Source organism: Mesoplodon bidens, assembly GCF_964165515.1.
Source record: "Mesoplodon bidens genome assembly, chromosome: 5".
Taxonomy (NCBI): Eukaryota; Metazoa; Chordata; class Mammalia; order Artiodactyla; family Ziphiidae; genus Mesoplodon; species Mesoplodon bidens.
Genome location: NC_138161.1, coordinates 68,082,002 through 68,094,865, shown reverse-complemented (window position 1 = coordinate 68,094,865; position 12,864 = coordinate 68,082,002). Strand labels below are relative to the sequence as shown.

Below are 12,864 nucleotides of genomic sequence, written 5' to 3'. Positions count from 1 at the left end.
TTGTGTGGAGTGTGCTGAGTTCTAGGGACACAGTGACAAGCAAGAATTAAAATGTTTCTGCCCAGAAAGAATTTGTTATCTAGCAATTTGATTGGCTAATAAGCATATGGAAAGATAATTAAAAGGAAATGCCATTTGATATAGGAATTAAATAATTTTTCCTTTTCCTTTTTTCCTCCTTCTGTTTAAAATATGAATATAACTCAGGGTTCATGGTGCAGGGATAAGCTCTGGAACTTTCATTCACTTGGGAAGGATGTTAATTTCTTTGATCTTTTAGAAACTATTTTAGGTTACTGTCATTTAAATTTTAAATATTTTAAAATATATGACACAAAAATGTCATATAAACTTTTAGCCCATTGATTATATTTAAAATAACTTATAAAAATATGTAAAAGATGTTGTAAGAAACAAACTATACAGTGATATTCATTATGTTTTGTTGTCAAAATTTTAGAGTAAACCTAAGTATCTATCAATAAAATAGATAAATTGTGGTACATTTATTATATGAATTACTCTAGCAATAAAAATGAATTTGGAAAACTTACCTTAAAGTACAATAAATTAACATATCTATGTTTCTTTATCTCCTACAAGTGAATGCAAGTCTCTTGTATGTAATATTTTGTTTATTGCTGTATCCCCAGAGCCAAGCCCTTGATTTGGAACAAAGTTAAAAAAACAGTTATTTTATGAATGATTACATGGATGGAGGACAGATGCATGAGTAATATGTACTGATTGGGAAGGTTCTCTTGGAACTTTTTTTTTTTTTTTTTTTTGCAGTGCGCGGGCCTCTCACTGTTGTGGCCTCTCCCGTTGCGGAGCTCAGGCTCTGGACGCGCAGGCTCAGTGGCCATGGCTCACGGGCCCAGCCGCTCTGCGGCATATGGGATCTTCCCGGACTGGGGCACGAACCCGTGTCCCCTGCATCGGCAGGCGGACTCTCAACCACTGCGCCACCAGAGAAGCCCTCTTGGAACTTTTTAACAAGAAAATATACTTATAAGCAAAAAGACCAATAAAGAAAAAAAAGAGAGAAAGAAGCAAACTGTTAACAGGGATTATTTTAAGAGATAGGGATTCCATTGAATATTCACTTTCTTCATCATATTTTCATTTTTTACAATAATGAGAAAAAATGAAAGTTAAAAGAAAAAATCTCATTTGCTGAACCCTTTCTCCATCTCTCTGCCATTTTCCAGCCTGCCTGGTTCTACTCTGGGTTTACCACAAGTGGATCCAGAGCAGGGGCTGCCCCAGCTCTCCCTTAGGCAGCTCCTCCTTCCTTTTCTCCACCCCCTTTCTTAGCTGGGTGAGAAATGCAGATTGCTCCTTTTCAGACACAGGCCAGTCTATGAAGAGGCAGGGCTATAGGGTTGTCCTGTACCACTGAGAGGAAGAGAATGTGCTGGGTGATGATGCCATCTAGGACGATGGCAAAGGTTTCCAGCCTCAGAAGTGAGCAAGGAGAAAACTGTTTGCAGGGGTGGGAACACATGGTGTGTGTGTGGAGGAAAATTGTCTGGAAGGAGCAGTGTTGCTTGTTCTCTACTCTCATCCTGGAGAAAGACCCTGTGCCAGTTATGTGGCATAGACTGTGGTTGTTGAGGACATTATTCTTTCATTCCATTTAATCCATTTATTCATTCTAGGTGGCTGGTACTCCAGGGACACAACATTATTCCCTGGGCAAGTCCTGTTTTTGAAGGTCTGATTGGCTCATTCTCCCTCCTTAACCCCAGGATGGCTCTCCTCCATCTTTCTTTCTTCTTAGCTGGGCAGGGATCTAAGACTCCTTTGTAACTCTGACAGGGCGAAGAAAGAAGAGAAGGCAAAGATGTAAAAAAAGAACTCTGGCAGTTCTCCCAGGCATCAAAAGTGTCCACAAAGTGATGGAGGAGGGCAGAAAAAGAAGGAAAAGAGAGTGGGAAAATGTAGAAAAGAGTGAGAATGGATTCTGGACCCGAACTGTGTGCATCTAGGCTACACTATAGATGTGTGACCTTGGGCAAGTCACAAGGTCTCAGGGTGGCTATGAAGTTAAAGCCATTAATATCACTAAAACAATTAAACATTTATGTTTGTTTATTGATTGGTTGCTACATTCTCCCTTGATAAGTGAAATCCTCTTTCTTCAAGGTTTTCATAGATATTCCCTCCCTCATCCCAGGAGGAAGAAAAAGGACAAATCAGTCCGAGGATATCCGGGCCCAGATATCAAACTCTAGGATATTCATAGTTCAGGAATCCTTCACAAGTGCTCACAATTGATGTCCCTGGTATGAAGAGTTAATATTTACATCTCAGAGAACATGGTACATGCAATAAAGGCTTCCTCAGACTAATTTCCAGATCAAATAACAAAACTGAAAAATTTCAGAAAAGGAGGACAGTTAGGTTGAAATTAAGATACACAAGAGAGGATACTGTGTTTCTTTCCTTCATCATTGTGTTCCAGACCCCAACAAAATGCCTGACATAGTTGTCATTCGTCCATTCCACAAATATTTTGAGTGTCTACTATGTGTCACACATTGTACTAAGTGCTGGAGATAAAATAGAGAAGAAGACAAAGTTCCTGCCCTCATGGACTTACATTCTGGCAAGGAAGTGAGTCTATAAACATGTGAACAAATAATACATTTCAGAGAGTTATAAGTGTTATGAAGGAAATAGAGCTGAGGAAGGGAAAAGAGAGTGCTGAGCTATTGGGTGATATTTAGAAAGGAAGGCCTCTCTGAGAAGGTCACTGTTAAAGCAGATTTGTTGAATAATTACACAGATTCATGCAGTCTTCTTTTTATTCCTTCTCATTTATGAAAGAGATGGGTGGGCCTCCATCAGCCAAATTTTGGGGATGACAAAATATTTTAGGAAAACCCTAAACCAATGTTTAAAGATGATCTTGCATAACTGAATGACTACAAAAAATTTCAAGTTCAAACAGTTCCCTGAAAATCTTTCTTAAAGGATATAAGGTAGTCTATGGAAAGAGGAAATTCCAAGATCCTATTGTTCCATCCCAGCTACTGGACATATCCTTTTTCCAAGGAAGGATGGAAGGATGGATTAAGAGACAGGGATAATAGAGTGGGAAACTCTCGCATACATTTTTTTTTTTTTTTTTTTCTGTATGTGGGCCTCTCACTGTTGTGGTCTCTCCCGTTGCGGAGCACAGGCTCTGGACGCGCAGGCTCAGCAGCCATGGCTCACGGGCCCAGCTGCTCCGCGGCATGTGGGATCTTCCTGGACCGGGGCACGAACACGTGTCCCCTGCATCAGCAGGTGGACTCTCAACCACTGCGCCACCAGGGAAGCCCCTCATAGCGTTTTGATCAGAAAAGATGCTTGATGTGATTTCAATTTTCTTAAATTTACTGCAGCTTGATTTGTGACCCAAGATGTGATCTCTCCTGGAGAATGTTCCGTGTGCATTTGAGAAAACAGTTTATTCTGCTGTTTTTGGATGGAATGTCCTACAAATATCAATTAAATCAATCTGGTCTATTGTGTCATTTAAAGCTTGTGTTTCCTTATTAATTTTCTGTCTGGAGGATCTGTCCATTGGTGTAAGTGAGGTGTTAAAGTCCCCCACTATTAGTGTGTTATTGTCGATTTTCTCTTTTATAGCTGCTAGCAGTTACCTTATGTTTGAGGTGCTCCTATGTTGGGTGCATATATATTTATAATTGTTATAACATCTTCTTGGATTGATCCCTTGATCATTATGTAGTGTCCTTCCTTGTCTCTTGTAACATTCTTTATTTTAAAGTCTATTTTATCTGATATGAGTATTGCTACCCCAGCTTTCTTTTGATTTCCATTTGCATGAATATCTTCTTCCATCCCCTCACTTTCAGTCTGTATGTGTCCCTAGGTCTGAAGTGGGTCTCTTGTAGACAGCCTATATATGGGTCTTGTTTTTGTATCCATTCAGCAATCCTGTGTCCTTTGGTAGGAGCATTTAATCCATTCACATTTAAGGTAATTATCAATATGTATGTCCCTATTACCATTTTCTTAATTGTTTTGGGTTTGTTTTTGTAGGTCCTTTTCTTCTCTTGTGTTTCCCACCTAGAGAAGTTCCTTTAGCATTTGTTTTAGAGCTGGTTTGGTGGTGCTGAATTCTCTTAGCTTTTGCTTGTCTATAAAGCTTTTGATTTCTCCATCAGATCTGAATGAGATCCTTGCCAGGTAGGGTAATCTTGGTTGTAGGATCTTCCCTTTCATCACTTTAAGTATATCATGCCACTCCCTTCTGGCTTGTAGAGTTTCTGCTGAGAAATCAGCTATTAACCCTATGGGAGTTCCCTTGTATATTATTTTTCCTTTGCTGCTTTCAATAATTTTTTTGTGTGTTTAATTTTTGTCAATTTGATTACTATGTGTCTTGGCGTGTTTCTCCTTGGGTTTATCCTGTATGGGACTCTCTGCACTTCCTGGACTTGAGTGGCTATTTCCTTTCCCATGTTAGGGAACTTTTTGACTATAATCTCTTCAAATATTTTCTTGGGTCCTTTCTCTCTCTCTTCTTCTTCTGGGACCCATATAATGTGAATGTTGTTGAGTTTAATGTCGTCCCAGAGCTCTCTTAGCTGTCTTCAGTTCTTTTCATTCTTTTTTCTTTATTTTGTTTCACGGCAGTGAATTCTGCCATTCTGTCTTCCAGGTCACTTATCTATTCTCCTGCCTCAGTTATTCTGTCATTCATTCCTTCTAGTGTATTTTTCATTTCAGTTATTGTGTTGTTCATCTCTGTTTGTTTGTTCTTTAATTCTTGTAGATCTTTGTTAAACATTTCTTGCATCTTTTTGGTCTTTGCCTCCATTCTTTTCCCGAGGTCCTAGATCATCTTCACTATCATTATTCTAAATTCTTTTTCTGGAAGGTTGCCTATCTCCACTTCATTTAGTTGTTTTTCTGGGTTTTTATCTTGTTCCTTCACCTGGTGCATAGCCCTCTGCATTTTCATCTTGTCTATCTTTCTGTGAATGTGGTTTTTGTTCCACAGGGTGCAGGATTGTAGTTCTTGCTTCTGCTGTCTGCCCTCTGGTGGATGAGGCTATCCTGCATCCCACATTTCTGATCGAGTGTATTTTCCAGCTGTTTTTTTTTTTTCTTTTTCTTTTTCTTTTTGCAGTACGCAGGCCTCTCACTGTTGTGGCCTCTCCCATTGCAGAGCACAGGGTCCAGACGCGCATGCTCAGTGGCCATGGCTCACAGGCCCAGCCGCTCCGCGGCATGTGGGATCCTCCCGGACCGGGGCACGAACCCATGTCCCCTGCATCGGCAGGTGGACTCTCAACCACTGTGCCACCAGGAAAGCCCAGCTGTTTCTTTTTTTGCCAATCACTTCCACTCATGTGAGAAGCACATAGTTTTTTTGTTTATTGCTTTTTTCTTCCAGTTTTATTGAGATATAATTGACATACAGTACTGTATAAGGTGTACAGCATAATGATTTAGCTTATGAAAAGATTATTACCATAAGTTAGTAAATATCCAACATCTCATATAGATAAAAACAGAGAAATAGAAAAAAGTTTTTTCTTGTGATGAGAATTCTTAGGATTTACTCTTTTAACAACTTTCATATGTAACATACAGCAGTGTTAATTATATTTATCATGTTGTACGTTACATCCCTGAGAAGCACAGAATTTATTTAGTCTGGTTAGATGTTTCTGTTTTAGTCAATTCACAATTTAGTTTGTGTAAATTTCATTTTTTCACATAACCTCTGCAATTTCAATATATAAACCACTCTTCATTATTTATGTAACTTACTAAAATAATCAGATGACACCTTCGAAGGTACATCAATTGTTATTGAGTTTCCTTTACTTCTGTGTTTAGAAATATTAGGTCAAACAAGAAACCACTTCTAGAGCAGCAAACTTTCCTTAAAATTCTGGATGTTATATAAAAAACACTTCCTTTAAAATTAATGACTAAACTGGTAAAATCAGAGAATTCCTTGTCAGTCAAATAATTTGACATTTGACTCCTTAATAAAAGGAGTAAGTAGAGAAGTGAAACATTAGAACCAAAATTTTCCATAGTGATGTCTGCTGATCCCTGGTGGTCTAGAGTATGCATTTTAATGGATTATGTGTTCTGGGGGATAGGAATCTGGTGTTTCTAGCAGCGTGGATGGTAAGATCTAAAATCCCCTGTATAAAGCCAAAACCCCAAAACGACAGTCCCCTCAGAAAGTAAAGCAGAGAAATATCTCTTCTGAACATTGTATCCAAATCTGGCTCTGTTGTCTAACATTACTACTTCCATATCTTAAAAAATGCCAACCCAGGGGCTTCCCTGGTGGCGCAGTGGTTGAGAGTCCGCCTGCCGATTCAGGGGACGTGGGTTCGTGCCCCGGTCCGCGAAGATCCCACATGCCACAGAGCGGCTGGGCCCGTGAGCCATGGCCGCTGGGCCTGAGCGTCCGGAGCCTGTGCTCCGTAACGGCAGAGGCCACAGCAGTGAGAGGCCCACGTACCGCAAAAAAAAAAAAAAAAAAAAAAATCCAACCCAGAGATTACATTTAAAATGGGCCAGAATTGATACGTCTCCCAGGTAGCTGGCAGAAATATATTCAAAAAAATTTCAAGGTCTTTAATGCGAACCTTAAGGAATTACCACAGATAAAATTCCAAGGAATCCAAGCTCACAGTTAAAAGACAGGTGGGAAATACTTCAGGTGTATTAGCTTTAATTATTATGGTAACTATTAGCACAAAAAATGTTTAACATTTTTTAGAAGTAAACTTCTCCTTTCTATTTTCTAAGAGTTTTTTTTAAATTAGAAATTTATGTTGAATGTTTGAAATACATTGTAAATTTTAAAATATTCTCTAGGCTTTTTAGAAGGATGACACAAACCATGCCTTTCAATTTCTTCCTAATTACTTTTCTCACTTGATCATAGTTCACTTAATAAAAATAGAATAACTTTGTGATAGAGATTTCTTTGGTTTATTCTTTTCCCATCGAAGTGCTGGATTTATATTGGAAGCAATATTAGAATATTTATATAGCACTTTCTCTGAAGAGCACTTATTATGTAGTGGGCACTGTTCTAAGCACTTTACACCTATGACTATCTTAGTGTTAATAATAACCATATAGTTGTTACTCTTATTATCTCCATCATATAGATGAGGAAAAGGAAGCTCAGGGGGTTAAGCAAAATCACACAGCTACTAAGTCTTCAAACACAGACTGACTGGCTACAGAGTTGCTGCACTGTTGACCCCTATGCTACACTGAATCTCTGAAAGATCTTCCATGAGTACAATCTAAATTAGGATCCTTTTATTTCTTTGATAGCACTCTATTCTTTTTTGCCTGAGCATTAGTACAATTTAAAATTATCAGTTAATTAATTAGTTTAATGTCTGTCTCCTCTAGTCTCTTTCACTTTGAGAGCAGGAGCCATTTCTTCCATTTCCCTGCCATATACCCAATGCCTAGCACGTAGTAGACGCTCAATAACTAGTTGAGTGAATGGTTGATTGCATGAAAGGTAACGAAGAAAAATGTTTCCTTCATGGAGTAATGTCTCCATCTTGTGGAATTTTAGAATACTGTCCAAAAAAATTTTCTTTTAACAAGGAAGTTTTCACAGGAGAATTGATTCTCCTATTTCCCAGACTACAAGTCCGGGAAATAGAATTTTTGTTGTTGTTATTGGACTGGTCCTTTTGAGATTTTTAGAGCTGTAGAAAAGCACCGCCCCTTCAGGGCAGGCTTTTCCCTTACTAGATTTCCTTGGTGAAACGAATTGTGCAACTGGGTAATTAACTGGCATCAATTTAAGTCCAGAGCTCGTTTGATTCTGCCTTGCCAAAGGTAGAGCACAGATCCATTAACAAGCTCTTGGCTCCGAATGATCACTCAGGCACATCCAGAGCCCTTTCCATGCAGCGTTCTACTACCTAAGAGGTCTATTGGCCGCAGTCCCTATCTCTTCATCACATATTCCTCACAGCGTATGATGGCTAAAGTAGAAATTGTGTACAGAAATAACCTCTGCCCTACCATCACATACCAGGAGAGAGCAAATTGCACTCCATTCTAAATCCTAAATTTTACTTGTATAATGTTTTGCACATATAATTTGTAATAATTGTTTTAAAAATACAATATGTTAAATAGAGCTACTTCTCTACCTATTACGGGCAGTTCATTTTATGAAGTTAACATAAACTTGCTATTTAAACCAGACATGGACAAAAAGAAAAGGAAAAACTTTAAGCCATTATGATTATAATTGGAGATTATATATACTGAATCTGTTTTTTCCCCCCGTTTAATCTAGGTCCAACTCTGTTTCTCTTTCACTATCCGACAACCGAGGTGACAGGCCGGAGGTCTAGGACACTAGCGAAAGCCCCTCCTTCCCCACGATTCTATGGTCCTCAGGTTACTCTCGTCACGGAGAACTCTATGGTTCCGGGGCGGGCTGGGAGGCCTGAGTTTGAAAGCCGTGGCGGGAAGATGGCGGCCGCATCTGTCGCCAGCCTCCGTTTCTTCCGAGCGGGAGGACGCTGGGACTGTGCCTTTCCCTGAATGGCCGAGAAGATTTCGCGATGAATCTGACGCGCTGGAGTGGGAAACGACGACGTTCAGCACCAGGCTCAGACTTCTTTTCGGGAAGCGGCGGTGACAGCAGTGACAGCCCCCTGCCCATCTCGGGGCCGGTGCTGAGCCCGCCCCCGGGCCTGAGACGCAGCCTGAAGGACCGCGGCCGCCCGCCGGCCAGAGCTGCAGGTACTCCCAGGCACTCCGTGGGCAGCGGGCGAGGTAGGCAGCTCAGCCGGGCCACTCGTCGGGAGGTGTCCTCACCGCGCGGAGCTCGCGCGTTTGCACGGCCTGCTAGGCTTCTACTCCCCTTTCTCAGTTTGTGACTAGGACCCGGTGCGGCACGTCACTTTCTATTGACGTGGAAGAGCTTTCAGTCCATATTCAGCGACTGAGGGTAGTAATCTTCAAGTGGTTTCTGGGTCTTTTCGACCTTTATTTATTTACAGAAACAACTTACTAGTTGGCCAAATCTCATCACCTGTAGGGAATTCACTCCTAATAGTGCCCAGTGCTCCTTACAGATCCTTATATTGTATGTGTTTTATGTCAGGATATACTTTAAATAGCCTCTTTACAACACATAGGAATCCCAAAACACAGTGGAAAGCTAATTACTGAAGTCTTATGTTAGAACTAAATTCAACTATTTCCTTTTTTTCTTTTTTTTCCTAAAAGGGGAATGCAAGCAGACGTTTCCTGACGATAAAGTAGACAAGCTGCTATTGGCAAATTGGGGGCTTCCTCCAGCGGTTCTGGAGAAATATCACAGTTTTGGTGTAAAAAAGATGTTTGAATGGCAAGCAGAGTGCCTTTTGCTTGGACAAGTCCTGGAAGGAAAGAATTTAGTCTATTCAGGTATTCAAATTTGTGCAAGTTAATTTCTCTACTATTTTTAAGACATTATTAATGTAAAGGACACTCTATTGAGGTAAGGTGGGTGAGAGAGTGCTTTATAACTAGAGAAAGTCTTAAAATATTTGAAAAGCAGAGTTTCATCATATGCATACTTAAATTATGAAAATTCCATTAGATGGTAGGGTGGGGGAAAGCAAAAACCCAACAATTTAAACAGAATTGTCTGCCTACCATTCCTCTCAAAAAACATATGTCCCAGGGCTTCCCTGGTGGCGCAGTGGTTGAGAGTCCGCCTGCCGATGCAGGGGACGCAGGTTCGTGCCCCGGTCCGGGAAGATCCCACATACCGCGGAGCGGCTGGGCCCGTGAGCCATGGCCGCTGAGCCTGCGCGTCCGGAGCCTGTGCTCCGCAACGGGAGAGGCTGCAACAGTGAGAGGCCCGCGTACCGCAAAAAAACCCAAAAAAACCCCACATATGTCCCAGAGTGAGTGTGCAGAATGAGATGTAAATGTGCTCTTCCCACAGTTGATCTCAGTTGCTTTTCAGTGTGAACATTTTACGTTATATGTTTATAAATTGACCTGCTTATACAGGATTGTATATACAAAACCCTATGTAATATACTTTATGAAAGGTTTATATGGGCTTTCAAGAGCAACTTTGACTTACATAATTTTTAACCATCTGTGCTTAGTATACTGACTTTAGAATCTAATCACTTGGTAAGATGTACGCCCTTTGTATCAGTTTTCTCTGAAATTGTGAGTCATCCAGATTTTCATTATGGCTGCCAAAAATAATTAGAGAGTTAACTGTCAATAGATATAAGTTCAGGCCGTTTACTGACTGTGTAACCTTGCAAATTAGTTGAGAGAGAGAAGCAGACGGAGGGAGGTAGCGAGTGCCTCCACGCACAGAGAGCATGAGTGCCAGGGTGTGGGCTTAGAAAAGTTTTTGGCATGTAAGAAATACTCAGTTAATGCTAACTAGTGGCAGTTGGTGGCAGTGGTAGAATGGCCTGACCGTTTCAGTTGCTTAAACAAGAACTTGGGTGTCATTCATAACTCTGCTCACCAACTCACATTAATTAATCACCAAGTGTAGTGTCTGTTACCTCAGATGTCTTGATTCTGGCTACTACTCTCTGTTCTTAGGTCCATTACCTAGTTTATTATCATCTTCTAGATTATGCAATAGTTCTCTATCTAGTTAATCTTTTCTTTCTGCTCTTGCTTTGCTCCTGCAGCCAAAGTGATCTCTATAAAGTACAAATATGATTTTGTCATTCCTTTTCATAAAACTCACTAGTCACTCTGCATTGCTTTCAGGATAAATTCCTTACATGGTAGGATTATAAAAGTCTTCTCCATGTGGCACTTTCATATCTCTTTTTTCACTCCCCTACTTGTACTTTATACTTCAGGCTTACTAAATTACTTACTATCATCTGAACATACCGGGCTTTCCTCTAGACCTTTACACATGCTGTTTTCTTCTGCTTGGCATTCCTTTCTTCTTGCCTTCTTTGCTCTCATAAATTCTGTTTCCATAAACTTCCTTACAGCTCTTCCCCCTCAACTTCTATCATAGCTCCTATCACAATGTATTAAAGCTTTTTATCTATTTCCCCAAAGCAGGGCTTTTAACTATTCAGTACTTAAAGGAAAGGATCTTTACGTATAAGCTAGGTACTCAGTAATATTCATCATTTATTTGATGTAAAGATTTATTTGTCTCTATTTTCACTGTGAGAGTATTTAGAAACCTGGTTTAAAGTCAGGGGCATTTCAGGGTATAAAGTTTTCAAATGCTAGCTGGGGCCTTAATGATAGTTTAGCCTTGGGCTATTTAGTTACTGGATATGATTTAAAACATTTATTAATGCAGTGTATCAAATATTACTTCTGTTTGTGATAACCTTGCCAAATAACTTGTTTTAGCTCCTACAAGTGCTGGGAAGACTCTTGTTGCTGAACTACTTATTTTGAAGCGGGTCTTGGAAACACGGAAGAAAGCTCTATTTGTTTTGCCCTTTGTCTCTGTGGCTAAAGAGAAGAAATACTATTTCCAGGTAATGTTCTTTTACTATGTTTGAAATTGTGAAAGGCCTATTATTGGCAGCTTCAGCTTTACTCATTTGAAATAGAATTATAAAAGCAATTGGAAAATAAAATTTCTTTTATTACATCCCAATGTAGCTTTAAAAGTTGACCATTTATGAGGGGAAACTTAAATTACACTATAAAGGAGAAACGGCCATTAAATCAAAGAGCAATTGGTGAAAATTCTGTAAAAATTTATAAACTTTTCCTTAGGAAATAGGCAGAGTACTTTAATTAGTATATAAAAGTGCAAATTAAGGGCTTCCCTGGTGGCACAGTGGTTGAGAGTCTGCCTGCCGATGCAGGGGACACGGGTTCGTGCCCTGGTCTGGGAAGATCCCACATGCCGCAGAGCGGCTGGGCCCATGAGCCATGGCCGCTGAGCCTGCGCGTCCGGTGTGCTCTGCAACGGGAGAGGCCACACAGTGAGAGGCCCGTGTACTGCGAAAAAAAAAAAAAGTGCAAATCAAGAATCAACCTCTTAAGTGAATAGTAGGACTAGACTGAAGTATGGAAAGGAAGTGTGTTTGAGGAAGCATATCCCATCCTAATGCAGGGCCATTTGGGAACGTTAGAGGATGAAGAACAAGATCCATTGGTGCTTATGTAAAGCTTCAGACCTGTGCTTTCTTCTCCTGTTCTCCTGCAAAAATGAATGACAACAGTATACATTTATGTGATGCTCACTGGTCTTTAAGGTATTTTTACAAATACAATATTTCATTAAATAGAATAAACTTATTCTGATTTCTGCAGTGAAAAAATGTGATTTTGGAATGCCAAGATTATTGCAGTGGTAGTACAAAAAATCTGAGTTCTAGTCCCAGTTTTGCCACTACCTGTGTCTTCAGGCTAGATACATAATCTGCTGGGCCTCAGTTTTTTCACTGGTAAAATGAAACTATGGGGTTAACTATGGGTTAATTTAGTAAACACTCAGAAACATTTTATTGAATGAACAGCTCTAAAATCCAATGGTTCTATAAATCTTTTTAACAGTTATTTCAGAGGTCAAATAGCCAACAAAGCTGGTTCTACATGGTAACATCCTTTCAGCTTAGACCAAAGTAACAAAGTAATGATCCTTTTTATTGAGAAGGTATGTTAGTTAAAAGTTAAACTAAAAAAAATTAACAATCAAAGTCCCATTGCATTTGACTTTTGAAACCTTTTCTTCCATTATATAAAAAACTAATCTTTAGTGGGATAATGAGAATATTTTCCTCATGAAGTATAAATTTGTTTCTGAAAATATTACATTAGTGTTAAAGAGTGAGTTTCTTGCTTGTTTATTAGATTAAAAATGTTAGT

The 12,864-nt window shown here is 39.7% G+C and overlaps 1 protein-coding gene across 4 annotated transcripts in view; it reads left to right on the top strand.

The window, feature by feature from the left end:
* The first annotated feature begins 8,507 nt into the window (after positions 1 to 8,507).
* POLQ (DNA polymerase theta) overlaps positions 8,508 to 12,864 on the top strand; it is a 130,723-nt gene continuing 126,366 nt past the window's right edge. For 3 of the 4 annotated variants that reach the window (XM_081235100.1, XM_081235102.1, XM_081235103.1), the window contains exons 1-3: positions 8,508 to 8,814; positions 9,271 to 9,450; positions 11,392 to 11,522. In XM_081235100.1, coding sequence (XP_081091226.1) covers positions 8,601 to 8,814; positions 9,271 to 9,450; positions 11,392 to 11,522 — 525 coding nt within the window. In that variant the 5' untranslated portion in view covers positions 8,508 to 8,600. The remainder of the gene's footprint in view (positions 8,815 to 9,270; positions 9,451 to 11,391; positions 11,523 to 12,864) is intronic. The other variant, XM_081235101.1, reaches the window with a different exon arrangement.